Source organism: Notolepis coatsorum (genome assembly GCF_963971535.1).
Source record: "Notolepis coatsorum genome assembly, chromosome: 19".
Lineage (NCBI taxonomy): Eukaryota > Metazoa > Chordata > Actinopteri > Aulopiformes > Paralepididae > Notolepis > Notolepis coatsorum.
In genome coordinates, this window is record NC_140183.1 from 82,922 (window position 1) to 110,865 (window position 27,944).

The 27,944-nt window shown below is 44.8% G+C and overlaps 1 protein-coding gene across 1 annotated transcript; it reads right to left on the reverse strand.

The window, feature by feature from the left end:
- Window positions 1-3,485: 3,485 nt before the first annotated feature.
- fam210ab (family with sequence similarity 210 member Ab) lies at window positions 3,486-23,302 on the reverse strand. The gene is made up of 4 exons (XM_084336169.1): window positions 23,235-23,302; window positions 13,724-14,178; window positions 8,377-8,488; window positions 3,486-5,311 (listed from the first exon to the last, which is right to left on the reverse strand). Exons 2-4 carry the CDS (start codon window positions 14,137-14,139, stop codon window positions 4,964-4,966), a joined length of 876 nt encoding a protein of 291 aa, XP_084192295.1. The 5' UTR covers window positions 14,140-14,178; window positions 23,235-23,302; the 3' UTR covers window positions 3,486-4,963.
- Between the last annotated feature and the right edge of the window lie 4,642 nt (window positions 23,303-27,944).

A 27,944-nucleotide genomic window follows, 5' to 3' on the forward strand; every position in this document is an offset into this window, starting at 1 on the left:
CCGGTCACCGCCGATTCTTGTGCGAGGATAACATGATAAGAATAGCCCGACGAGGCAACCGACCAACAGGAGTGCTCCACATAGACCCCAAGCAGAGCGGGACCCCCCGAGTGCTCCTCAAAGTGGTCAGAGTGCTCCTGAGCTACGAGGACAAGGTCCTGGACACTTACGCCGTCCTGGACGATGGGTCTGAAAAGACTCTCCTCCTCGCTTCCACAGCAGCCCAGTTGGGCCTGCGGGGTGTCAAAGATACCATGACCATACGCACCATCAGAAGGGACCAGAAGACCATAAAAGGTGAAAGGGTCTCCTTCAAGATAGCAGCGGTGGACCAGCCCGAGAAGCAGTATAGTATAACCAACGTCTTCACCAGCCACGACATAGGCTTGTCTCAGTACACCTACCCCATCCCACAGCTGATGGCTAAATATGTGCACCTACGTCAACTACCTATACCGCTTATCGACGGCGCCACACCGACCCTGCTCATCGGCTCCGACCACGCGGACCTCATTCTCCCAATTGAGGCGGCCCACATCGGACCCAAAGGATGCCCAGTCGCGGTTCAGACCCGACTGGGATGGACGCTCCAGGGCCCCCTCTACGGACTTGACAGTCAACCCACGTCTACACGCTGCCTACACACAAAGGCGAGCGACACCGGCCACTCCCTCGTACAGCAGAGGCTATTGACATTAAGCGAGAGGCCTGTGAGAGAACCGTGGGCACAAGAGGGAGTTCGGAACTCCACCCCCCTCAGCTGCGCTTCAGACGTAGCTGACCTCGAACCCAGCACCCCAAGCGACTCCTTGACGGGGCGGCCGGGACCGGTCCCTCCTCAGACGGGGTACAGAGCAAACAAGAGAAACAGACGGAGGAGGAGGAGGCACAGCCAAGCACAGATCAAAGCAGTCTCAGGCCCGCTTCCTCCTAAGCCCCCCTTCATCCCGTCCAGTCGTCATGACCATAGACCAGTCACTACCCCGAGCTGCGTGGCAGGCCGGCCGCGTAAGCAAAGTGACCACTGGTGCCGACGGAAAGGTCAGAGTGGCAGAAGTGCTCGGCCAAGGGCGGACATACAACCGACCCGTGGCGAGGCTGATAGAGTCGCCAAGGCTCCCCGACTCGCTTAATGACGACCATGACCCCTGACTTTGTGAACTGCCTACCCTCACAACGGACATTGAGTAGTGGACAGTGCGGTTAATCTGTCTCTGCTTAGCTAATTAGGTGGGACTAATTAGGGGGCGGCTGTTACAAAGGGTCAGATTAAACCGAATATATGTATTTATTGATTGATATATATTGCATAATATTTGTATATCGTTTGATATCCCTTGTGTATTCTTTGTACATATACACGGAATATCCCTTTAACCTACTACAGACCATAATATTTCATTCTCCTATTGGACAGCGGTCCACAGGCGCCAGAGCCATGCCTCCGGAGTCAGGTTCAAAGTCACCGTCAAGACATGTCTGTACAAGCCCGGCCTTGCCCAGGGATACGCGACAGAAATGAGGTTGGCACTAGATTGTTCGCCGTGCATATAAATATGGCGCAGGTGAATACAGAAGCACTTAGTCAGAAGTCAAGAGTTACCCAATAAGTTGAAGCCTCACCCACGATACAACGTGCGGTGAAGTATGGCCTGTTTGGCCCCAAATAGAGCATTGAGACCGCGTGCGAATTAATAACTGAATTGTCAGAGTTTGGCGCTATACCGTCGAGTGCGACATATTTCTATTAAGTCAGTAATAGTCTATTTGTGTATAGTGTATCGTGCGGCTAAAGTTCTACAGTGACCAGCATCACCAACGCTTCCTCGTACCAGCTAGAGTGCTTATCCAGGCTGGGCTGCTTTCATGGCGCTTTCACCCGAGGAGACCTAGACGAGAACCGTGTGGACATGTACACTGGATTAATCTACCCGACGACTACATAGCCCTTTGCGGCTGGATTATATTTGCTTTTGGTCCTGTGATTTATGGAGCGGAGAATCGCCGACGCCTACACGTGTTGGATTTACCCTGAGGAGACCAGTCGAGTCTGCGCCTCAGAGAGCCTGAGGCCGGCTAGCTTTCTTCACTGTGGAGCTACAGTCTATGGAGAACAGCTGTATTCGTCTGTGGATCAAGAGGCTATTGCACCGTCTCCTGTACCTGGAGTCTCCTTAGTCATCGTTGACCAGACTCTCTACTACCGACAGATCCTCTACCCCTGCTGGCTTACAACCGGGGGGACCCTTCCAGTATCTCCCGCTATATATTACTAGTGTACCATAGATATAATTCCCTAAGATTCAGGTTGTATAATTACCTCCTGCGTAACCAGAGAATGGACATTCATTGTTGATTTGCCTACGCACATTCCTTTGCCTTACAAGTGCATTCAAAGTATAATAGAGAAGTATTATGTACCTTTTGCTGCAATAAATACTTAAAGACAACTTTGTGTAGAACCGGTTCATTGTGGGAAGTGTTCATTATATTTAGATATCATGTACTGTATGGCCAGTAATTAAAGTACATAAAGCGGTAGTGGTTTAATGATACCATACTTATCAATACAGTCAGGGAATTGTACCCCTCAGTTACACAAAGCGTACTCAAAGTGTACTCAAAGTGTACTCAAAGCGGACTCAAAGCGCGAAGCTCCAATTTTCTAACCGTGCAGACGTCCGCGTGGCTCGCTTGGCATCACACAAAAGGCTGCTCGGTATCGACCTGCATTAAATGTGACACTGACCTGCATTTTACTCTGAAAACTCACTCCGTGCCAAGAGAGTAGGGCAGGATCTAAACAAACACTCACCTTACCACCCACTTTATATTTACCTATTATTAAATATATTATTATTATTTAATAGAGATTTGCACCACATTCAATACCTCATTTGCACCCTACCCCAAGTTCTGTACCCGTGCATTGTACCTCACTGTTACTCATTTTACTCTGTATTGTATATTGTATGTATATTGACTTTACCTACTTTTTACTTCTTAATTGTTTTACTTACTTTCTCTTTACTGTATGCAGCGCACTCTCAGTGGCTCATAAGAAACAAGCATTTCATTATAAAGTATCCGGTATTTTGTTCTGACAAATAAAAACAAACTTGAACTTGAGGATCATGGTTAAATGGGTAGGATTGGTCCGGTAAAACTTTGGCAGGTAGATGACGCTAAATTTAGTTTTACTATCGCTAATCATTATAGTTATTTCATCACGAGGAAACTTCAGAAGTTTGAATGGCTTCTCTAAATGAGGTGTGTAAAACTCCCAGTTTTATTTCAAAATCTTGGAAATGGAGATATCCTACTCTTTAGGTCATATATCAACCTACACGATAGCTTTTTCACAACAGCAAATACCACAAAATATTTAATGACAATGGCTATACAACTATATTAAATGTTTGTGTTTCAGGACAAAACAGTATTTATTCAGACTGAAGTAGGAACCCTGAGGAATGAAGAACAGATTATAATGTGTTTAGCATGTTGCTTTATTGAGTTGTAGTTTTAACAGAAATACATTTGAACGTACGACAGCAGGTTCTGCTATACAGTTTGACTGGTACCATACACTTTACAGCTGGCAAACTGACGAGACTTTAAACATCGTCTGAATCTAGTGACAATCATTTATCACATGTATAATGATAAAAAAAAATACATGGTTACATGTATGACACATAATTACATGACATGACATCCCAATTTCCTCCCAGAGCGTGGTCTAAAATCAAACATCAGATTCTCTCTCGTCACACCAACAATACATCAGGTAGTACGGAAGAAAATAACGCAATATATTAGCTTTGGCTATTGGATACAAATACATTAGAAAACGTAAATTTCTTTCTCATATAACATTAGAAAAGACACAGGGTGATGAGCCTTCAGAAAGACTTAGACGGACTCGCACACACAGGAAACCGTGAAGCTCCACGTTGTATTCTCTCCACTGGTGAGCCGAGGCCCACTGGTCTGCCTCGAGGTCAGCGCAGGTGTCCCCAGAGATTTTAATGTAAAGAAAGTCAACATCAAACATATCAACATTGCTTCATTAAAATAGAATGAAATTTCAAAGTCAACACATTTTGCTCCTTGGCCAGCTGCTGCTGCTGGTCATATTTTGCACTCTTCTTCTCGTATGATCGTTCTACGCTTCATACGACTACAAGCTGAACGACTAGATGTGCCTTTTGGACTTTCCACTGTTGTATAAGGCTGTGGCAACATCACAGTGGCTGAGAACCACCGACTAAAAGGGATTATAGTTATTGCGTTTAATGTAGGACGAGATGGAGTCAGAGGGCAGCCTTGCCAGGTACCTCTTAACCCTTCCACTGCCACACGACAGCCGGTTAACCCTTTCACTGTGACAATACAGAAGGTTAGCCCTTTACTATCACACAACCGACGGCGATGCTCCATCATTAGCTCAGGCGGACGCTACAAACTACTGTCTCGTCTACATTTAGCATCGTTACAGGGATGCACAGATCAGATGCATCACTTCCACCGAGTCTTAAGACCATTCATTTGGGGTCATTGATTGGACAGACATGGTTGAGATGAGATGCAATACATTTTCCCCGTTAGGAGACATCTTGGCTTAAATCAAGTGGCTTTGTTACACACAACTCTTGGTGACGGTATTGGTGAATTTCTCCTGATTAATAACCTATTTCAGCCTGGTATAGATATTTTTATAATATAAAATATATATATATTTTTTTTTAATGAGAGATCCCGGCATTTGTAGTTTGGGATGTTATTTATTACACTAGTAGAGAAAAAGTAAGAACTGAGATGTGTGTAATGAAATGTCAGGACGTGAGCAGTGCAATCAGATGCTGATTCACAACAAGTGCCTCCTGTCTTCTGCCCTGAATCTACTCCAGACTCGCTGAGACACTGAAAGACTAAAGAACTCAGAGCCCGTAAACATCGTTCACTTATCATTTTTCTTCCTGAACATGGTCGTTTCCGAGACTTTGTCTTTGGTTTCCTGCAGCTTCTCACTGAGTATGTCCTTCGTGTGTTCCATCCGCTCGGACAGACGCTCTTTCGTTCCTTCCATCTTCTCCGTCAGCAGTTCTTTGGTTTCCTCCATTTTTTCAGAGAGTCTCTCTTTGGTCTCCTCCATCTTCTCCGTCAGCATGTCCCTGGTCTCCTCCATGCGGTCGTGGATGTAGTCCTTGACCGGCGGCGGCGTGGAGAGGTAGCCGTGCTTACGGAGGTACTGCACCGAGAGGGACGTGCCGCCCAGCGTCACCGTGTACCGGGCAGGCGTCGCAATCTGCAGCGAGACAGAGACACGAGGATAAACATGGGTCAAAGGGAATGCTTTGGTTTCAAACCAGGGATGGGCATTTTAAAGAAAAACCCAGATCGACTGATCGCATGCTATTACTCTAGTGATCGTGTGTTACTCGAAAAAGGGAAAGAAACATTAAAAAAAATATTAAAATCAAATTTTTACTTAATTTTGTTCATTCACGTATATGTTTAAGGAAACCAACAAACAGTTATAATCTTACACATACATGTGAAACAAATATGTATTTAAGATCGATTTTCTCATAGCTACGATTAATCGATTAATCACGCCCATCCCTATTTCAAACATCAGAAAATTAAGAAAACGCTAAATTCTCATTTGACACAGACATCACTTCTGGGATTCTGAAATCATGGGAGAGAGAGCGGGGGGAGAAAATGAATGAATGTGGATGAGAGCCTTGACATTAAGTGGTTGTAGCCACGGCTGTGGGGGCGCTGGAGACATGATCCGATAGACCTTTATACGCCCGAGTCTCCTGAACACGGAGAGACCAATCGCAAGTCGATCAACACTTTCTCGACCGAGCTATAGTCGCTTTTTCCGCACCTACTCTGAAACTCTGCATGCGCAGATTGCCCACGGAGTCTAGGTTCATCAATCTGCGCATGCGTAGTTCGGGAGTAGGTGCGTATAAAGGTCTATTGGATCGTGTCTCCAGCGCCCCCACAGCCGTGGCTACAACCACGTAACGTCAAGGCTCCACATTCATTTTCTCCCCCCCGCTCTCTCCTCCATGAGCTCCATGTAACGCGGAGGTGCAGTGGTCTAACTAGTGCACTGCATCCCTGCCCGAGCCCGACGGGGCCTGACCCGACCCGACGGGTTCGGGCTGGGTAGGGCTTTGTTTTTAAATAAATAATTCAGGCTCGGCCGGGCCGGGCAGCTCCCTCTTTTTTTTATTGCACTCGCGCTGCTTTCATTCTTTTTTGCGCCGTAACGTAACGTAGTGCCGTCATCAGATCAGAGAGCGAGAGCCTCATGTCTGAGTCAAGATGGATAAGCTAACAGATAGAATAGTAAAGGGAGAGGTTTTGAAAGTTCCCAATGCGTCTGGGAAAGCTGCATTTTTGGAAGCATTTTGATGTAATTACTGCAGGGAGAACTCGAGAAGAGTAGCACAGTGCTGAAGCCATCAATGGTGGATGGTGCAATTATTTTCATCCACAGCGCCATGCAAATGAACAGCGGACCGAAGTGTTTCATTTGTTGTTTGACGTTGGAATATAGCCAGTTGGCGAAGGTTTTTAATTTGTTCTTGGATGCAGCAGCCGGTTGGCGACGTTTTGTTAACTCTGTTCAACGCAAGACGTTTTTTGTTGCCGACGCCAACAGCGAAGTGGTGAGTCTTGATTTACTCAAATTAATTGGCTGCTGGTCGAGTGTTTTCTGTATGCTTTTGTGTCATGACATTAATGTTTTAGTCTGTGTCTGCAGTGTGGGGGTATTTAATTGTTTTGACAGTTCAAAACACACACCCACCCACCCACCCACACTTCACTCTGTCTGTGATTGGTTATTGTTTTCGCCGTCACTGTGCGAGTCAGTCTAACGCGCGCACTGGGAATAGACGGCATAAGAAAGACGCATAAGACAGGCTATATAATGCTTCGTTAGTTTTCAGCGTGATACGTGTTACTTAGGTAGACCTATTGGACATTTTAATTTTTATTTATTTATTAAGTTAATATATAAACAGTGTTTCGAATATTTAAAACAAAACAAAAAAGTAATATTTGGCTATAATATAAATGCTTCGTTAGTTTTCAGCGCGATATGCGCCTATCTGTTATTTAGGTAGACCTATTGGACATTTTCGTTTTTGTTTATTTATTAAGTTCATATAAAACCGTGTTTCGAATATTTAAAAAAAAAAATTTTGGGGGTTTTCACTCGGGCTAGGGCTTCAAATGTTGCATTACAGTCAGGCTTATTGTCGGGCAGGGCCTGAACGTGAGCGTTCAATACTAATGCCGTTACTGGTAATCAATTATCAGAAACGACCCCCCCACCCCCCCTTCATGTATTCATGATGAAACATAATAGCTACTGTATATATTTGATTCGGGAATACTAGCGTGTATAGGCAAGAAACTATAGGCAATAGTAGAATTTACCTATATGGCTATTTCAGGAATTACCCCATACCGCTGTAAAACCATACTTATATTCACCACGGTATAACACGGGAATGTATGCATGGAAAAACACGGTGTCAAATGACTATATAATATTGTATCCATGGCTATAATATAGAATATAGATGTAGCTCTACAAACAAGGTCACGCAGTGGTATGTTTTAATGCTTGGCCCCCAGCTACAGCTCTCCGCGTCTAATGGCTGGCATCCATTGTGTTAACAGCAGTTAGTAAACTAAATAAATTCTAGATGGATAAATAGTCCTAATATTTTATCAACCAATTTAATCATCTAAGTAGCAGAGTACAATATTTTCACAAACAGTCACCAGGTGCTCGTGGGTCTTTGGGAAAATACAACTGGAACAAGACGGAATCCCTGGCAAGTATTACAGGAACAGGGATAAGTTAAAAAGCCTTTATTGTGGCAAGGCTGTATTGTTTAAAGCCTTTTAAGTGATCTTTCTTTCTGTAATACTTTGAGTGCCAGGAATCCTGTCTTGTTCTAATTGAATAATCTATTTTATTGACAAATCTGTACAATTACTAAAATCATGTTACCCACATTATTGTCTTGCAATTGAACGCAGAACTCTAAATCTGGGGCACATTAAAGACTGAAGCATATTTGTAATAATGGCCGATGTGTGCTCACAATTTTCAAGGAAATAACTATCAGCACTTAGAATTTGTATTTGACTTTTAAAACGACTACCCTATTGGAACTGTGCCGTGCTGAACTAGAGGTTGTGTGGACCACAGTACTGTACCTTGTACATGGCAGGTTGTGTGGACCACAGTACTGTACCTTGTACATGGCAGGTTGTGTGGACCACAGTACTGTACCTTGTACATGGCAGGTTGTGTGGACCACAGTACTGTACCTTGTACATGGCATAGGCAGTCAGGGCGTAGCCGCTGGAGGAGTCTCTCAAGAGGCAGACTATCGACTCTGGTAAACCCATCAGCTCCAGAAAGGGCACCACGTTCACCCCCCTGAGGACAGAAGGAGAGCGGTTCAGAGCGGCAGAGGACAAACACCACGTTGTGTTCTTAGTCTTTTACTGTAAGGCAGCCAAGTGATGGTAACGGCGTGACACTGCCTTGCATCAGGCCGAGTCCTCTGGCGTCACAACTAGGGACGGCACCGATCCAATACTCGTATCGGTCCAATACTGGCCAAATTCACAGGATCGAATATTGGAAAAACAACAGGAAGTATTTTCCGATCCGATATATGCTGTAAAGCGTGCCATCACGTGAACAGTATTAGCGTGACTGTCGTGACAACAACATTGGCTAAACAAACATGAGTCAACTTGTTAGCAGCACGTTGCGATCATGTCAGCTGTGTGGAGTTATTTTAAGCTCAAAGAAGAAAAAGGAGAAACAGCCGCAACAATGCAAGTATTTCTAGGGGTGGCAGCAACACTGGAAACTTCAACACCACAGACTTAAAACACTTGGAAATTCATCGTGGAAATAGAGTACGCCGAGTTCATACGTGCAACGAATGCCAAGAGGAAACGTTTGCATCGCTGGAAACCATTCAGAAGTGCGAGAAAATCCCTGCAGACGGTAACAAAGCAAAGCTGATAAGATTAATAAACAAATGTATTGTGTTGGGACGACCAGCCCCTTTCCGTTGTTGAAAATGTAGGTTTTCTGACGCTTAGTCTCGCATCATGTTGCCAAACCGGCATTTTAACTCAGACACGGCCCGGTTTGAGTTTCACGTCATTTATTTAACGTCACAAATATATCAATATAGTCAGAATTAATTATTTCTTTTTCAATGTAGCCAAGAGAGTAAAGACCCTAACGCTATCAAAACAGCAGTCAAAGTGTATATTTTCAGCACTATGTTTGCACCGGAAAACGGACAGTTTAGACACCAGGACAGAAAGCAGTCATCAAATCGTTGTCTTATTAACTAAAAGATTTTAAGAAAATAAAAAGCAGCAGTATGTATGCTATGTATTTCTTCTTTATGGGAGTAAGACATTTGTTTCACAGTTTTAGCATGTTTTAAAGATGGCTAGGTTAAACACGGGTTTTTAAGAGCGGGGGGCAGTATCGGATCGGTATCGGCAGATTCTCAAGGCTGTGATATCGGTATCGGACATGAAAAGGTGGCATTGTGCCGTCCCTAGTCACAACGTTGCTGTGACTGCACTTTTAGAAAACCGAAGAGCGGATTGAAAAGGGTTACTTTGAGTGGTAACTAACTAGTTAGCGGTTTCAAGTTGTTTTATTTGTCACGTATAAGGTACATGTACATTACAGTGACATGCTTGGTTCTGTATGAGCGCCCTGAGATTGTGCTTCATACAGTAACAAGAATAAAGACCAAACACTATACAAATATACAATATACAACTAAAGTACAAAATTAAGTACAAAATACAAACAATGAAGTATAAAATGCTAACTTTTTTTAAATGCAAAAATGCTAAAACGATGCTGAAAGATTACATAATATAGGGCGGCTACGTGGCGTAGTGGGCAAGGCGCTCGCCACGAATGCAGAGACGCTGGGCTCGCCTGTTCGATCATAGCGCTCCACATTGCTTTCAGTTTAGCTGGTCGTTCATACTAATACACATTGGCCGTATTAGGGGGAGGGAAACTGATGGGTGGGGATCGGGCGTTGTGGACAGCGACTCCTACAGGTCGGTTGGTGCGCCTGCGCAGTAGAATCAGGAAGTGTCGGGGGCAGCGTGAGCCTCCCACGCGTTACTCCTCGCCACTGAGAGATCGAGCTGCGCAGGTGAAAAGATGCGACTGCTGTTACCTCAAGTACCGGAGGGGACTTGTGCTCTGTATGACTTAGTCCACATTGCAGCCAGCTTGTGGGAGGCAAGAAACAGCGTCCGTGACAGGGGAGGGTTGAATTGGATGATACGAAATTGGGATGGGAGAAAATATAGAAAATGGGATCAAAAAACAAAAACAAAAAAGATTACATAATATGAAAGTTAGTTACATGCTTAAGGTCCCTTCACACACATGAGTATGAAGACAACTATGACATGTAAAACTGTTAACATGACTAAGTATATAGAAAGTCCCCACAACAACTATCAGACAAAACTTGTGAGTGGTTGACAAACAATGCGTCTTTAAAGTCGTACTTTTCAATTACAGTTATAGTGCTTGGTCTTTTTTTTTTTTTACTTTAAAAACTTTTATTTATAGCATTTTCAGCTTTTTCTGGCCACGCAGGACCGATAGAGGGAGAGAGGGAGAACGGGAGGAGAGGTAGGGAAGACATGCGGCAAATGGTCGCCGGGACTGGGAAACGAACCCGGGACGACCGCTTCGCGACTCAGCGCGCTATGTGGTGCTACTGGAGCGCCACAGTGCTTGGTCTGGTGGTAGTTTTAGACCACAAACCTTAAGTCAAATGTATTTGTATAGCACTGCCCAATATCACAATACATATCTCAACAGCCTTCACAAGAACACAACAGCGCCCGACTGTAAACACTGCAGATCCCAGAGTTCCACCATATGATTCTATAATTCCACCCCCACTCGCCTTTCCTCTCGGTGCGTTCAGGAGAAACTTATCTGGCTGCAAGCTAGCCTAGCTTAGCAAATTAACCCTTTCACTGTCACACGACAGCCGGTTAACCCTTTCACTGTGACAATACAGAAGGTTAGCCCTTTACTATCACACAACCGACGGCGATGCTCCATCATTAGCTCCGCATCCGCGGATGGAGCATCGCCGTCGGTTGTGTGATAGTAAAGGGTTAACCTTCTGCCGTGTGGCAGTGAAAGGGTTAATGGAAGCGGACCACTAGCTTAGCTTAAATCACTGAGAGGTGTTTTTGGCGAATAGCCAGACTAGCTGGTCCGCATCTACCTACATTAATTTGTGCATTTGAGCTTTCTACTGAATGCACAGAGAGGACACTGGTATTTATCTTCTCGTCTTGACAACTGGAGAAGATGGTAAGCACATTTCCCATAATGTTGGCGTGTTCCTTTAAGTGTTAGCATTAGGGATGTTCGATATTGTCCAACTTTTAATTTCCAATACCGATATCAACCGATACCGATATATGCAGGGTTTCCCCCCCCCTCCAAAAAACAGAATAATTTCAGGTAATTAACATTACATATCTCTTGTCGTGGAATTAACACAACATTATGCATACTTTTGACAATAAATAAAATCTGAATTTGTTCTTACTTGCTTGCCTGGGTAAATAAAGGTTAAATAAATGTAAAAAAAAACATTTTTTTTTTTTTTTTTATAAACAGATACCGATAATTTCCGATATCACATTTTAATGCCAATATCGGCCGATAATATCGGTAGGCCGATAATATCGGACATCCCTAGTTAGCATGAGTGTTGGGGATGTTATAATACTCCTTCACAAATGAAAGGGCACAACCGCATAAGTTAAGAGAAATTAACAGAAGTCTATTTGTCCTTTAAAATAATCCTTGTCAGCATTTTTATTTTGTTCACTAGGCACTAAATCTGCTCTCTCCCCTCCAGGTAGGATTGCATCCAGCTCACTGAAGAACTATCAAAACCAATTGCTTTTAGCTTGTCCATCAGAATGGAGTGATTGACAGTGTCGAAGGCCTTTTGTAGGTCCAGCATGACCATGCCGCAGTATTTGCCCGCGTCCACCTCTTGTTTGATGATAGTATGATCATGTATACATTTATTATGTATTATACATTTTCTATGTTTAAATATCAACAGTATCTGTCAATCCTCAGTAAATACTATCAAACTTCCAAAGACCAGATATGGGACGCACGCACGCACACACACACACACAGAAAGGGAGAGTGGCTTATAGCAGACTTAATGATTTTAGAATATTTGAGCTAATGAAGTTAAATGTTTATTATCATCAACTATCCAGTTCGTTTGTATAGTGCAACATTTTGCTACTTAAACGTTAATTGAACGTACAGTAGAGAGCACCAGGGCGTCACAAGCTGCTGTTGTTGTTGGGCGTATACGTAGCTACCTTGGGCTACTTCTGATTGGTGAGCAATGAGAGCACGGCACTTCTGATTGGTAAGCATGACTGGCACGCAAGAAAAAACCTTGAATCAGACTCACTGTATAACGTATCCAAAATCTCAGGCTTTGCGATTTGCTAATGGCATTATTACAAATCGCGATTTTGTTTTATAATCGATTAATCATTCAGCCCTACTAGGCACGTGAATTAAAAGGAACACGCCAACTTTTGGGGAAATTAGCTTATTTGCCATCTACCCTGGAGTTAGACAAGCAGATACACACCCTGTTCATCTCTGTGCCTGCAGTAGGCTTAGGGAACAGCCGTGCCGTTAGCCTAGCTTAGCTGGAAGTAGGTGTAGCCTAGTTCCCAACTGTCACCACCAATACACTCCAAATACACCCCCAATACACTCCAAATACACCCCCAATACACTCCAAATACAACTCCAAAACTTTCCTGTAAACATGTTGTGTATTTACCATGTGGAGAAAAAAAGATATAATAATTAGACATTTTCGTTTTCTAAGCAGATATATACTCGGAACTATTTTTGCCGAACCACTGCTGCCTGGGAGCAGTGATTTCATCACCTCAAACGCCCTGTTTTTGAAAAAAAAAATAGTTTTGGAGTTGTATTTGGAGTGTATTTCGAGACTGTTGGGAACTAGGCTACACTGGCACACCTACTTCCAGTGAATGACGCTAAGCTAGGCTAATTGAGCCGTACTGTATTGTACCCATTCTGCAATCTGTTAAATAAAGTTTTCATTCATTCATTCAACAGTGCGGCTGTTCCCTAAGCCTACTGCATGCACAGACAATAAAAGGGTATCTGCTTGTCTAACTCCAGGGTAGATGGCAAATAAGCTAATTTCCCAAAAAGTTGGCGTGTTCCTTTAAGCAAAACGCTTCTGTATGAAAGGTAATAAAAATGACAATTCTACAATAAGTAAGATGAATTAAATTGGACAGATAGCGATTTTTAAAGCCCATATCAACCAAGTAGCTGCATCATATATCAGTGCATCCACACTGTACATCATTTTTATGATTTGATTGCATGTCTTCTCTGAAAACCCTTTATTAAAAGTATCTAGTACTTACAGGTGTTATGGAAATAGTAATACTCACGCGCAAAGTCCAACTACCTAAACAATTTATTTAGATACACTACAGTACTAGAGTTAAACTTAGTACCAAGTTATTTTTCACCCCCAACATAACTCACTTCATAGCAGCGTAGTAGAAGGATCCAAACCAGACGGAGGACATGAGGAGGTGGACGGGGATCATCACCTTCCCGTACTGCTTGAAGGTCCTCTTGTAGCGCTCCAGCAGGCCGATGGACGTGTCCTGCAGCGGGTCCAGCTCCACGGGCTCTCCCCGGGCCGCGGGGGAGGAAGAGGAGGAGGAGTGTGCTGCTGCTTCCTCCTCCGGTGGCCGTTGTTGTTGCTGTGGTTGTTTCGGGCGCTCGGCTGCCTTGCTGGCGGAGGTAGCGACCCAGCGCTGCCGCCTGGTGGCGGGTGGGGGCAGGCGGAGTGAGCAGCAGCAGAGCGGCCCGGGAGGCTCGCAGATGGAGAGCAGCAAGGAGCGCAGGGCGGGCGCCTGGCGTGACGTCTTGTGGGACAGAACACGCTGCATCATCCCCCTCTCTCTGCCCTGCTGGGGCCTGCACCTACAGACCTGGGATCAGAAGAGACATGTCTATAGAACACGCTGCATCATCCTGCTGGGGCCTGCACCTACAGACCTGGGATCAGAAGAGACATGTCTATAGAACACGCTGCATCATCCCCCTCTCTCTGCCCTGCTGGGGCCTGCACCTACAGACCTGGGATCAGAAGAGACATGTCTATAGAACACGCTGCATCATCCTGCTGGGGCCTGCACCTACAGACCTGGGATCAGAAGAGACATGTCTATAGAACACGCTGCATCATCCTGCTGGGGCCTGCACCTACAGACCTGGGATCAGAAGAGACATGTCTATAGAACACGCTGCATCATCCTGCTGGGGCCTGCACCTACAGACCTGGGATCAGAAGAGACATGTCTATAGAACACGCTGCATCATCCCCCTCTCTCTCCCCTGCTGGGGCCTGCAGCTACAGACCTGGGATCAGAAGAGACATGTCTATAGAACACGCTGCATCATCCCCCTCTCTCTCCCCTGCTGGGGCCTGCACCTACAGACCTGGGATCAGAAGAGACATGTCTATAGAACACGCTGCATCATCCCCCTCTCCCCTGCTGGGGCCTGCACCTACAGACCTGGGATCAGAAGAGACATGTCTATAGAACACGCTGCATCATCCTGCTGGGGCCTGCACCTACAGACCTGGGATCAGAAGAGACATGTCTATAGAACACGCTGCATCATCCTGCTGGGGCCTGCACCTACAGACCTGGGATCAGAAGAGACATGTCTATAGAACACGCTGCATCATCCTGCTGGGGCCTGCACCTACAGACCTGGGATCAGAAGAGACATGTCTATAGAACACGCTGCATCATCCTGCTGGGGCCTGCACCTACAGACCTGGGATCAGAAGAGACATGTCTATAGCACACGCTGCATCATCCCCCTCTCCCCTGCTGGGGCCTGCACCTACAGACCTGGGATCAGAAGAGACAGGTGTGTTTTCTGTTTTTACGTCTCCTCTGTACCAACCTGCGCTGGGTTTCCCAAAAGCACTCTTGCTCAATTCTGTTCTACTGTAGATGAATGGAACAGGGCAGGGGTTATCTAATTGCTTGGATATGTGTGTGTGTGTGTGTGTGTGTGTGTGTGTGTGTGTGTGTGTGTGTGTGTGTGTGTGTGTGTGTGTGTGTGTGTGTGTGTGTGTGTGTGTGTGTGTGTGTGTGTGTGTGTTAGGGGTGTAATGATACACAAATGGTCAGATTCTATACGAATACAAATGTCAAGGTAGTGTCACCCTTAATACATTTATCCTTCTATCATTCTCATGTGTTGTAATCTTCTCTATTCAGTGGCAATACCAGCAGCTATTTCTGACCAGGCCAGGCAGCTGTTGGTAGGAAGCACAGACAGAGGAGGCAGGATTTGGCCTACTAAAATAAACTAGTTACAGTACTCACAAATATATGCTATATGAATCAATCTATTGTTCCATTTATCCATTGTAAGAATGTATAGACAACCATCTACAAATATGTATACTATTACAAAATGTGCCGTTTACTGTATTAAAGCAGGCCATTGCCATATAGAAATGCACTAATTTCGACCCACAGGTGACAAAGACTGTAAACCGAGATCCTCGCTGTTTTAGCTGTGTCCTTGTTTAGACGTGTTGCATGGAGTATAAATTGGCAATGAAGGGAGCAGCCCTGGACACACGGTCTCTGCGAAGCCCTGAGCTAAGTACTGATTTTGTGTCCACTCCACAGCTGTGATGTGTATTCTCTGTAATATTGTTTTATTCACTCTGTAATAAATCTTTGAACCTAAAACAGTCTCCTTACCGTCTCTCCAAGGTCAAATTAACTGAACCCGACAGTAGCGATTCAAATTAAATTCTTTATGCATTTTCAGGCTCTTTCACTTGATGGAGCTTAGACTTGCTAGTTTAGCTGTACCAAAGATTATGAACATGATCATGTATTATTATTATTTGTATATATTTTCCTGTCCCCCAAAAATAATGTCACAACCCCCCTCATGGGTCCCGACTCCCAGGTTGAGAACCACTGGTTTAGGCCACAGACAAGGGAACTAAATGAGAGACCAGGGAAGAGAACGAGAGGAATAAAATAGTTTAACATTTCAATACACTGTAGTGTGTGTGTGCGTGCGTGCGTGTGTGTGTGTGTGTGTGTGTGTGTGTGTGTGTGTGTGTGTGTGTGTGTGCGCGTGTGTGTGTTCTATAATCCAGCTCTTATCACAACGGGATAGGCTACTTATGGGAAATTAGACTACACTAAACCCTTAGGTTGTCATGGATCAATTTACACTACAGAAATTCTTACTACTGAGATACAGGATGAACTTTAGATTAGATTAAAGTACAAGTACAGTACAGATTAAAGTACAGTACAACGGAAATAAGTTGGCATCTAACCAGAGTGGAAATGTAACAGTAAAGTGCAATAACAATATACAATGTAAAAGTGATTAAATGTGTAATATATGCTTAACAGATGTATGTACAGTATAATTATGCTATATAGTGATAAACGTATAGATAGGAATAAAAGGTGGAACAGGTATAAATATACTATGGTAGTAATACTATGGCAGTAAGCCAGTGTTGAGTGGTATAACCTTTAGAGTAGATATTAGGGGTGGGGGGAAAAAATCGATACGTAGTAGTATCGCGCTACTTTGCGTGGCGATACTGTATCGATACAGGGACGCCAAGTATCGATATTTAATTATTCATAAAAAAAATAAAGGAAGTTGCATTGTTCATTTCAATACCTGTAATAGTACAGTAGTCCACACACACACATGTGCATTCAGTTAAGTCGGAATATGACTGTAATACAAACAGTTCAGTTTGTCAGGTACATGCAACACAGATTACAGTGTTTACATCCGTCTGCTTGAGAAAATACCATGTTCTGCAATAAAAATTATTGAAGTGAGATGAACAGACTGATTTTTTTTTTATTTTTTTTTTTGTATCTACTTTTTCTCCCATTTTCTATTTTTCTCCCATCCAAATTTCGTATCGTCCAATTCTACCCTCCCCTGTCTCGAACGTTGTTAGGCCATGCCTCCCACAGGCCGGCTGCAATGTGGACTAAGCCTTACATCACGTGTGCCCTCCGGTACTCGAGGAAGCAGCAGTCGCATCTCTTCACCTGCACAGCGCGATCTCTCAGCGTCGGGGTCTGCGTTTGGAGGGCACGCCGCCCCCGTCGCTTCCTGATTCTGCTGCGCAGGCGCACCAACCGACCTGTAGGAGTCGCTGTCCACAACGTCCAATCCCCACCCACCAGGATGGGTTAGAGTAGACGACAGAGTACAGCAACTTGGGCCTGGTCTACAAGATACACTACACCACCAAGGTACCCATGTACACGTCAAAATACTTCCCAAAGGTCAGTGAATACCACGACCACAACACCAGAGGAAGCTCAACAAATCATTCATCATTTCATTTCATTTCTTTGTTTGTACCCCTGCTCCCGACTACTGTCAGCGACTTCGGGTTATTGAGAAGCGCTATATAAATTAAATGAATTATTATTATTATTATTATTAAATCATGTTAAACCCATATTCGTCTCAAACCCAAATTCCCACCCCCTAATACTGCCAATTGTATTAGTATGAACGACCAGCCAAGCTGATAGCAATGCGGAGAGCTGGGCTCGAACCCAGCGTCTCCTGCATTGGTGGTGAGTGCCTTGCCCACTGCACCACCTAGCCAGCCCAGACTGAACTTTATTTTATTAGATAAAACACGTTGACAAAGTTTTACTTTGCAGTTGAAAAAATTTAATTTGATCCCAAAAAAATTAAATAAAAATGTCGCGACGCAAGTATCACGATAGTATCGTATCGTGAGGTCTCTGGCGATTCCCACCCCTAATATATATATACATTACACGGGTATGTGAAAATGGATATATGCATATATATATATGGTATAACAGTATAATGGAATTATTGTACATGGCTTTCATACAGGTATGTAAACGTTTCCGTTAGCCGGTAATTACCGGTATTTGACCGGCAAAATCTGTTGAAGTCCGACATATGTAATCTCTCCGGTCTTAATGTCCGGTGAAAATAATTCCCTGAGTCTAAGCACAATTTGATTATTTGAATTGTATTAAAATAGGCTAAAATTAAATAGCCTATGCGATGAACGAAACGATCATTACATTTGTTTCCTCGTTGCTTCTAATAATGACAACGACGTTGTCAGCGAGAGCTTACTGCTGGGTGTGCGAACTTTTGTGAAGCTGCAGAGCCAGAGCAGCAGCAGCACAATGCAGTACTCCAGCAGTACTCCAATTCAGCCATTTTCAGCCAATGTTGGGTGGGGGGCGCTGCTGTGCGGTTCCCAGAAAAGAGCCAATAACAGCTAAATGAGCTGCTCTGCAGCGCCACTCTTTGCAAATAAGTCGTTGCGAGGTGGAGAGAGTCGTCACGCAAACCACGATAATGTTGCCGTCTCTCTGCTTTCTCAGTTCTTCGCTTGATATAATTAATACAAATGTCCAATATAACGGAATTCGTTAGCTCATAAAAATGTGATTATAACAGACTGCTGTTTAGTGTCGGACCGACTGCCCACATACGCGGTCTATTTTATTTCAAGTCAGCAGCAGCACGGAGTATCGAGGGACTTATTTTATTTGGAATATATTAATGACTGTATACGCAAAAGTAGCCTAGTTTTAAGTAATAATATAATAAATCTACATGCCTTGAGGATGACATTCTTTATATAGCCTGCCTATCAATTGTTTTAAAGCTCAATAAACTATGACCGGAATTAATCTCATTTGTCCGGTAGATTGAAATCTTGCAGGTCACGGAGACCGGCAACAATTTTTTCTAACGGAAACACATAGTAGAAGAGTCTAGGGTAAGGTGAACCCTATGAACCCAAGGCAGGAGTAAAGTGTAGATGATTCAAATCTGGATAAAACCCCTGGTTATTGTGAGGGTCGAAGACACGGCTGTCAGCATGCAGCCATGACCAAACACACAGTGTCCAGCTGTCAGCATGCAGCCATGACCAAACACACGTGTCCAGCTGTCAGCATGCAGCCATGACCAAACACACAGTGTCCAGCTGTCAGCATGCAGCCATGACCAAACACACGTGTCCAGCTGTCAGCATGCAGCCATGACCAAACACACAGTGTCCAAGACGATACAAGCTGTGTTTACACAAACCTGAAAAATGACATCCTTCTTTTATTATCAGCAATATATACTGATAATATATGTTCTGCCAGTTGATTGAAAACGTTAACAGATTGCAGAATGCGTACAATACAGTACCCATCGTCATCATTTTTCGTCGTCAAAAAACGTCGTAATTTTTCGGCCTATTTATGAATCGTTTTCAAATAAACGCTAGATTATCGATAGTATGTGTACTTATGCACGTTATATAAGCGATCTGAAAAATATAGTCTCTCATTTCCTGATCAGCGCGCGCACACACACACACACACACACACACACGCTGATATATAGGTAGAAACAGATCCGATTACCCCAAGACTGGTCAAATAAATTGCTTAACTCAGATCAGATGTTCTCCAAAAAGATTATTCCAATTCCTGATTGCCATTCCAATTATCGATCACGTTTATTGATTCAGCGGTGGGTACTGTAAATATGTATTCCACGTTGTTTTGCGGCTCGGCGATCACTTGGATCCTTCAGTTGGCTTGACGGAAAAGTAAAATGAGGAAACTATTTGAACTATTAATTAAGTGATTAATGCCTACTGTGGCAAAGTTGTAGCCAACAACTAGGCCTAATAAGAAAGGCAGTGACATTGAACAAAAAGGAGACACTGGCTTTACAACCAGGGCCATCAGTAGAGGGGGGAGCTAGTGTTGCTCTTCTAGAAAAATAATCCTTTCAGGGTTGCCTATTGAAATACTGTACACCTCCAGTACAGAAACATTGTTTATGAGTTTGCGTGTCAGGTAGACCATTGATTGACAGGCGATTCTGCCAATTACGTCACACCGCTTGCACTCTGGCCGTCCGGCGCTGCAGCTGGACCCTATTGCCCACCGCTGCTGTTGATAACGCTAGCCAAGTTAGCTGTACACACATACACAGTGGGCCAGTTACTTTGGTGTAGGGGTGTAACAATGCATGGCTGGCAATGCATCGATCCTAAGGGGAAAATTCAACTGCATCTATTTGAAAATGTTAGAATCGATTATCGCAATTTTAATGTGTACACGTTATGTTATCGTCATGTCCGTTACAGCCAACACAACGACATACGCTACTGCATCAACGTTATGATTAACAAAGCAAGGCATTCGTTTTGTTGCATTAACATTATATTACTATTGCTATCGATACATCTAGGTGTTCTCAAATCTATTGCTATTGGTAAGACTAGAATATTACATTAACTTAATGTTACTTGTGTCTTAGAAAACGCTCGCATATCACAATGGCGGACTCTCAGGAAGTAAAAGAGAAAATGAGAGCTTCCGATTGGTCATTTCCTTTTTTTCTCTTGAAACCAGTCATGTCACTCTACTGTGATTGGACCGTTGGCTTGAGTGCAATGTGGGACTTGTAGGTTTTGAACGATTATAGCGGTATTTTCCCAAATGGAGCTCAGAGAGAGTCTGCAACACTAGCGTAAGGCTCGATTGATGAAATATGAATTAACATCGCTAATAAATTAAAATAAAAGAATACGACAAACAAACGCTATATAGCGTTGCTGGCATTCAACTGGCGGCATGCAACTAACGACAAAACGCGTCCGTGGCACTCAAAGTGTTAAGGGGATGCAGACCAGAGAAAGACTTTCGTCTTGTTTACATCAGGGTCCCCCCATTTTCAATTCATAATGAATTGAGAAAGCCAAGTCCATGTGGCTGAACCGACTCCCCTTCTCTCCTTTCAGTCCAATAATACCCATTAATGGAAACAAGTACATGACACCTAAATCTACATTCACGAGTAAAGTAATCATACCTTGTTTCTTGTTATAACGTTAGCCGCTCATACAGTATATACAGCAGCACCTGAAAAATACAAGTGCATGAATGAATGAAAACTTTTTTTAACAGATTGCAGAATGGGTACAATACAGTACGGCTCAATACACACAATTGTTAAGGGGATGCAGACCAGAGAAAGACTTTCGTCTTGTTTACATCAGGGTCCCCCATTTTCAATTCATAATGACATTTATGACATTCACAACATACATGACATTTATGGCATAGGGACATACATGACACAGGTATTTAGTACTGTTACATTTGTGACATATATACGATATTCAAATATACAGTACTGTTACCCATAGATCCTGGCAGAGTATATACATATGATGGGGAGGAGACTGTACATTAGGAGGGGGTGGGTGGGTGGGTGGGAGAGAAATATACATACGGCGGTGAGAGAATATATACATGCGGTGGGGAGGAGACTGTACATTAGGAGGTGGTGGGGGTGTTGGACATTTACGGTGGCCAGTATCGAATTGCAGCCTCCCGTAGGTGCTCTTTAAGAGCGGTTTTGAATGTGGGTAGGGATTCACATTCCTTCAGCTGTGGGTAGGGCGTTCCACATTGATGTGGCATAATTGCGAAACGTGTTTAGTCCCTTGTTTGAGACAAATATGGGTTTAACATGATTTGTTGAGCTTCCTCTGGTGTTGTGGTCGTGGTATTCACTGACCTTTGGGAAGTATTTTGACGTGTACATGGGTACCTTGGTGGTGTAGTGTATCTTGTAGACCAGGCCCATTGCAAGTTGCTGTACTCTGTCGTCTACTCTAACCCATCCTAGGTTGGCAAAGTGGGCAGGGGTGAGGTGGGTTCTAGGGGTAAGGTCAAGTAGTAGTCTGACCAGTTTGTTTTGTGATGTTTGTAATCTTGTGTTTAGCGCCAGGTGCTTTGGTACCATGAGGTGCAAGCATAGTCGTAGTACCCCTGAATGAGTGCTCCTGCCAGAGTCTTCAGGGTATTCTTGTTTACCAGAGAGGAGATCCGGTACAAGAATCGAGTTCGTTGGTTGACTTTTTTTATTACCTTGGATGCCATTTTATCACAGGAGAGATTTGCCTCTAGGATGAAACCCAGGTAGGTAATTTCATCTTTCCTTGTGACAATATTGTCACCCACTGTAACAGAGAAGCCGTCTGTCTTGCTGAGTTTGTTATTTGAACCGAAGAGAATGGACTCTGTTTTGCCCATGTGTAATGATAGTTTGTTATCAGCGAGCCATATGCAGATTCTGCCGAGTTCTGAGCTGAGGGTTTTTTCAACCTGCAACTTGTTCTTGTCAGAGACCAGCAGGGCTGAGTCGTCCGCAAACAGGAACAAGTTGCAGTCACAGGCTGACGACATGTCATTTGCATAAATTAGGAAGAGTAGCGGTCCTAGTATGCTTCCTTGTGGAACACCACAGCTCACTGGGAGGGGGGGGATAGGGTACCGTTTACCTCCACCATCTGTTCTCTCCCCTCCAGGTAGGATTGCATCCAGCTCACTGATAGACTTGTAGCTTGTCAATCAGACAGCATCCCCTTAACAATTGTGTGTATTGAGCCGTACTGTACTGTACCCATTATGCAATCTGTTAAATAAAGTTTTCATTCATTCATTCAATTCCGATAGAGGGGGGTGGGTGAGCGTGAGTGAGTGTAAAGGAGACGCCACTGTTGACTCTCCTAGTGGCGGCTAACTATATACCTACAGACAGGTGACATTGTCTGGAGGACAACAACAAGTAACGTCAAAGCAGCATTAAACCGACTCCATGTTCTGTTTGGAAACATACTGTTGATCCTTGTTAGTAGCAGACAGTGAGCTGATAAAGCAGCACAGGCCTGACCCCTGAACCCTGGGACTCTATTAGTTACTCGCTGCCAACTCTGGCTTCCTGGCTGTTTGACTTCTACCCACGTTAGCCGCTAACAACAAGCTAGCTAGGCTAATAACAGCTCCGAGAGACAGTGGGGTATAATAATAAGTTAGTTTTGTTTTGCTCTCCTTGGAAACAAAGTGTTGTTAGAGAGGTCGGGGTAATAACGTACGTTGTTGCTGGTGAAGTGGTGGTGACGGTCGAGACGGAGACGGTGGTTTCTGAGGCGCTGCTGTGAGAGCAGCCATGTGTCATTCAAGGTCCCGACGTCATCACCGCGCGGCGCGCTGCGGAGGGGGCAGTGCGCCGCGCGGTGGGCGACGGGAAATGTAGTGCCGCGAGTTTCGAGAAACAGATCGCGACCACAAAAGGCGCATAGACCACCGTAACACTTCCGGGATTCTGAAATCAGGGAGGAGATTGCGGGGGGGGGGTCAAATGAATGAATGTGGACGAAAGCCGTGATGTAAGTGGTTGCGGCTGTGGGGGTGCTAGAGACATGATCGAATAGACGTTTATGCGCCTCGCTCTCCTGAACACGGCGTGACCCATAACTAATCGATCAGAACTAAATCGGCAGAGAAAAAGCCCGTTTTAAAGCACCTATTCCGCATGGACATGCGCAGAGTGCCCATGGAGTCTGGACGACGCGAGATGACGCTCGAATGAATGTGGACTGTTCCATCAGAGGGGGGAGCTTCGATGGTCATGTAAGTGGCTACAGACCGCTGCACTTAAATATAAATATTAGTCTACCTGGAGACTCAATGAGGTAATTGTAGATGTCGCCATAAGACGCTTCTGGCCATTTAGTGGGATAATTTTTTCATTATCCTGTTCGGCTGAAAGGACATTGGCCACCGAAGCTCCCCCCTCTGATAGAACAGTCCACATTCATTCGAGTGTCATCTCGCGTCGTCCAGACTCCATGGGCACTCTGCGCATGTCCATGCGGAATAGGTGCTTTAAAATGGGCTTTTTCTCTGCCGATTTAGTTCTGATCGATTAGTTATGGGTCACGCCGTGTTCAGGAGAGCGAGGCGCATAAACGTCTATTCGATCATGTCTCTAGCACCCCCACAGCCGTATCGGCAACCACTTACAAGATACACTACACGACCAAGGTACCCATGTACATGACAAAATACTTCCCAAAGGTCAGTGAATACCACGATCACAACACCAGAGGGAGCTCCACAAATCATGTTAAACCCAGATTCGGCTCAAACAAGGGACTAAACACGTTTCGCAATTATGCCACATCAATGTGGAACGCCCTACCCAAAGCTGTAAAGGAATGTGAATCACTACCCACTTTCAAAAACACTCTCAAAAAACACCTAAGGGAGACTGCAACTCGAAACTGGCCCCTGTAAATGTCCGAACACAACCCCCTCCAATGTACAGTAAATTACCAAGTATGGTCTTGTCAATAATCCAATGTACAGTGTTTGTTTGTACAGTTGTACAGTGTCCCCCACCCACCCCTCCTACCCAACCCCCCCCCCCCCCCCCTCCTACCCCCCCCCCCCCCCCCCACTCCTACCCAACCACCCCCCCCCCCCCCCCACCCACCCAACCACCTCCAATGTACAGTCCCCCCCCACCCCCACCTACCCAATCCAATGTACAGTTTCTACGCCTAATGTATATACTCTTTTCTTTCTGGACTCTTTTTGTATCACAAACAGTACTGTAATTGCAAATCTGGTATGTCATAAATGTATAGATGTAGCAGTACTGTCTATCTGTATGTCATGTATGTCATATATGTTACGATGAATTGAAAATGGGGGACCCTGATGTAAACAAGACGAAAGTCTTTCTCTGGTCTGCATCCCCTTAACAATTGTATGTATTGAGCTGTACTGTACTGTACCCATTCTGCAATCTGTTAATAAAGTTTTCATTCATTCATTCATTACATCACGGCTCTCGTCCACATTCATTCATATGCACCCCCCGCAATCTCCTCCCCGATTTCAATGTAACGCGGAAGTGTAGTGGTCTTTGTACAATCCATTTTACAATGTCTTCTTCTTTGGAATTAATGTCGGGTTGCAATCACAAAAAAGGCGCATACCGCCACCTACTGTACATCCCGTCAACTGGCCGGATAAGCAAGACCCGGCAAATAAAAGAAAACTATAAAGAAAACCAATAAACCCCATAACAGACAAAACAAAAAACCCATCAGAAACTTTATTTGATTGATTGATTGATTGATTGAAAACTTTATTAACAGATTGCAGAATGGGTACAATACAGTACAGCTCAATACACACAATTGTTAAGGGGATGCAGACCAGAGAAAGACTTTCGTCTTGTTTACATCAGGTTTCCCCAGGGTGCCCCAGCCGCGTCTATTCTTTTACTAACTAACTTGCATTTTTCCGCGATCTGATTGGCCACTGACGTTTCTGGTCATGTGACATGTGCGCCAATCGCGTGGCGCCTGTTTCTGCGCCTATTTTCGCCTCTAACAGCCTGCAAACTACCTAACGCCTAGTTTATCACTTAACTTAAGCTTAGGCGACTCTTTCGAAGTTGGTTAACATTAGAGTTTGGAATCAGGGCTGGTGTTCTATCGCCCTGCTCTAAGACAAACTCTAACCTTAACCAACTTCGAAAGAGTGCCTAAGCTTAACCGGTGATAGAAACAGGCGTCACACGATTGGCGCAGATGTCACATGACCAGAAACGTCAGTGGCCAATCAGATTGCGGAAAAATGCAAGTTAGTTGGTAAAAGTATTGCCGCGCCCCCGCAGGGCCCAGGCTGCGTCTCTGCCTTCTGCAGCGCTGTTCGGTTTCCGCGTTGCCGTTTTGCGCTCTGATTGGCCGAGCGCACGCATGAGCCGCGACAAGCTCCTCAGAGGCAGGAATACTAAGCTCCCCTTAACGCAATTTATACGAAATGGAAGTATTGATTACGCCGTAACGAATCATATACAAACCAATAAAATATCGCATCGCCGGCTGTCTCTGGCTTGCTCCAGCGGACACCAGAGCTCAGCGATGCCGCTCGCGGCAGCATATTCTCCCCGCTGGCTGAGCTCTGGTGTCCGCTGGAGCAAGCCAGAGACAGCCGGCGATGCGATATTTTATTGGTTTGTCATGACAAACCAATTACATAATCCAACATATGTGTAAAGGCACAACATATTCCAGTTAACGGTATATTTTTTTAATGATTCGTTACGGCGTAATCAATACTTCCATTTCGTATAAATTGCGTTAAGGGGAGCTTAGTATTCCTGCCTCTGAGGAGCTCGGCCAATCAGAGCGCAAAACGGCAACGCGGAAACCGAACAGTGTTGCAGAAGGCATAGACGCGCCCCGGCTGCATGGAAAAGTTCTTAACCCTTTCACTGTGACAATACAGAAGGTTAACCCTTTCACTGCCACACGACAGAAGGTTAACCCTTTCATTGTGACAGACAATACAGAAGGTTAACCCTTTCACTGCCACACGACAGAACTGAAGGTTAACCCTTTACTATCACACAACCGACGGCGATGCTCCATCATTAGCGCGGATGCGGAGCTAAGAGGAAAACTCCAACATTTTGGGAAATTAGCTTATTTAACATCTTCCCTGGAGTTAGACAAGAAGATACATACCTTTTTTGTCTCTGTGCATGCATTAGGCTTAGGGAACAGCCGCTCCGTTAGCGTAGCTTAGCTTCATCACTGGAAGTGGGTCAGACTTGTACCCTGACGTTCCCTACAGTGCCCTACAGTCACGAAATACACTCCAAATACAACTCCAAAAGGTTCCTGTAAACATGTTGTGACCTGTGTCCCACAGGTCCAGGGAGAGTACCGGGCAGCCATGGCAGACGAGTGGCTGCGTGGCTTCAGAGAGCGGGGTCTCGTCACCGGCTTCGGTGAGTGCTGGCCTCTGTTCATCGACCCTCAGGGAAAGGCCAACAGATGGATCAAGAACACGGAGCTTGGATTGGATATCATCGAGCTCAGCGACCACCGGGACAGTGGGCGGGACTTCCTGTTTGTCCTCGAGAACGCCATCCGCTTCGGTAAACCCTTCCTGCTGGAGAACATCGGAGAGGACCTCGATCTTGCTCTCCTCGAGCCCGTCCTGCGGAGACAGACATACAAGGGGGAGCGGGACACCACCGTGCTGACGCTGGGAGGCATCGAGTTCCCCTACAATGACAAGTTCAGGCTGTACATCACCACCAAGCTGCCAGACCCACACTACTCTCCAGAGATCTCCGCCATGGTCGCGTTCATTAACGTCAATCCCTCACCCATTGGCCTGGAGTGCCAGCTGCTGGGCAGGGTGCTGGCTGAGTGGTCAGCGTCCAGACCTGGAGGAGGACAAGGACCTGGTGGTCGACGTGGGCGCCTGCGGTTTTGAATTGATTGATTGAAAACTTTATTAACAGATTGCAGAATGGGTACAGTACAGTGCAGCTCAATACATACAATTGTTAAGGGGATGCAGACCAGAGAAAGACTTTCGTCTTGTTTACATCAGGGTCCCCCATTTTCAATTCATCATGACATATATAACACACATGAGATACAGATAGACAGTACTGCTACATCTATACATTTATGACATACCAGATTTGCAAATACAGTACTGTTTGTGATACAAAAAGTGTCCAGAAAAAAGAGTATATACATTTGACGTAGAAACTGTACATTGGAGGTGGTTGGGTGGGTGGGGGGGGGGGGGGGGGGGGGGGTAGGAGTGGGGGGGAGGTTGGGTAGGAGGGGTGGGTGGGGGACACTGTACAACTGAACAAGCAAAACTGTACATTGGAATATTGACAAGACCATACTTGGTAATTTTTACTGTACATTGGAGGGGGTTGTGTTAGGACATTTGTAGGGGCCAGTTTCGAATTGCAG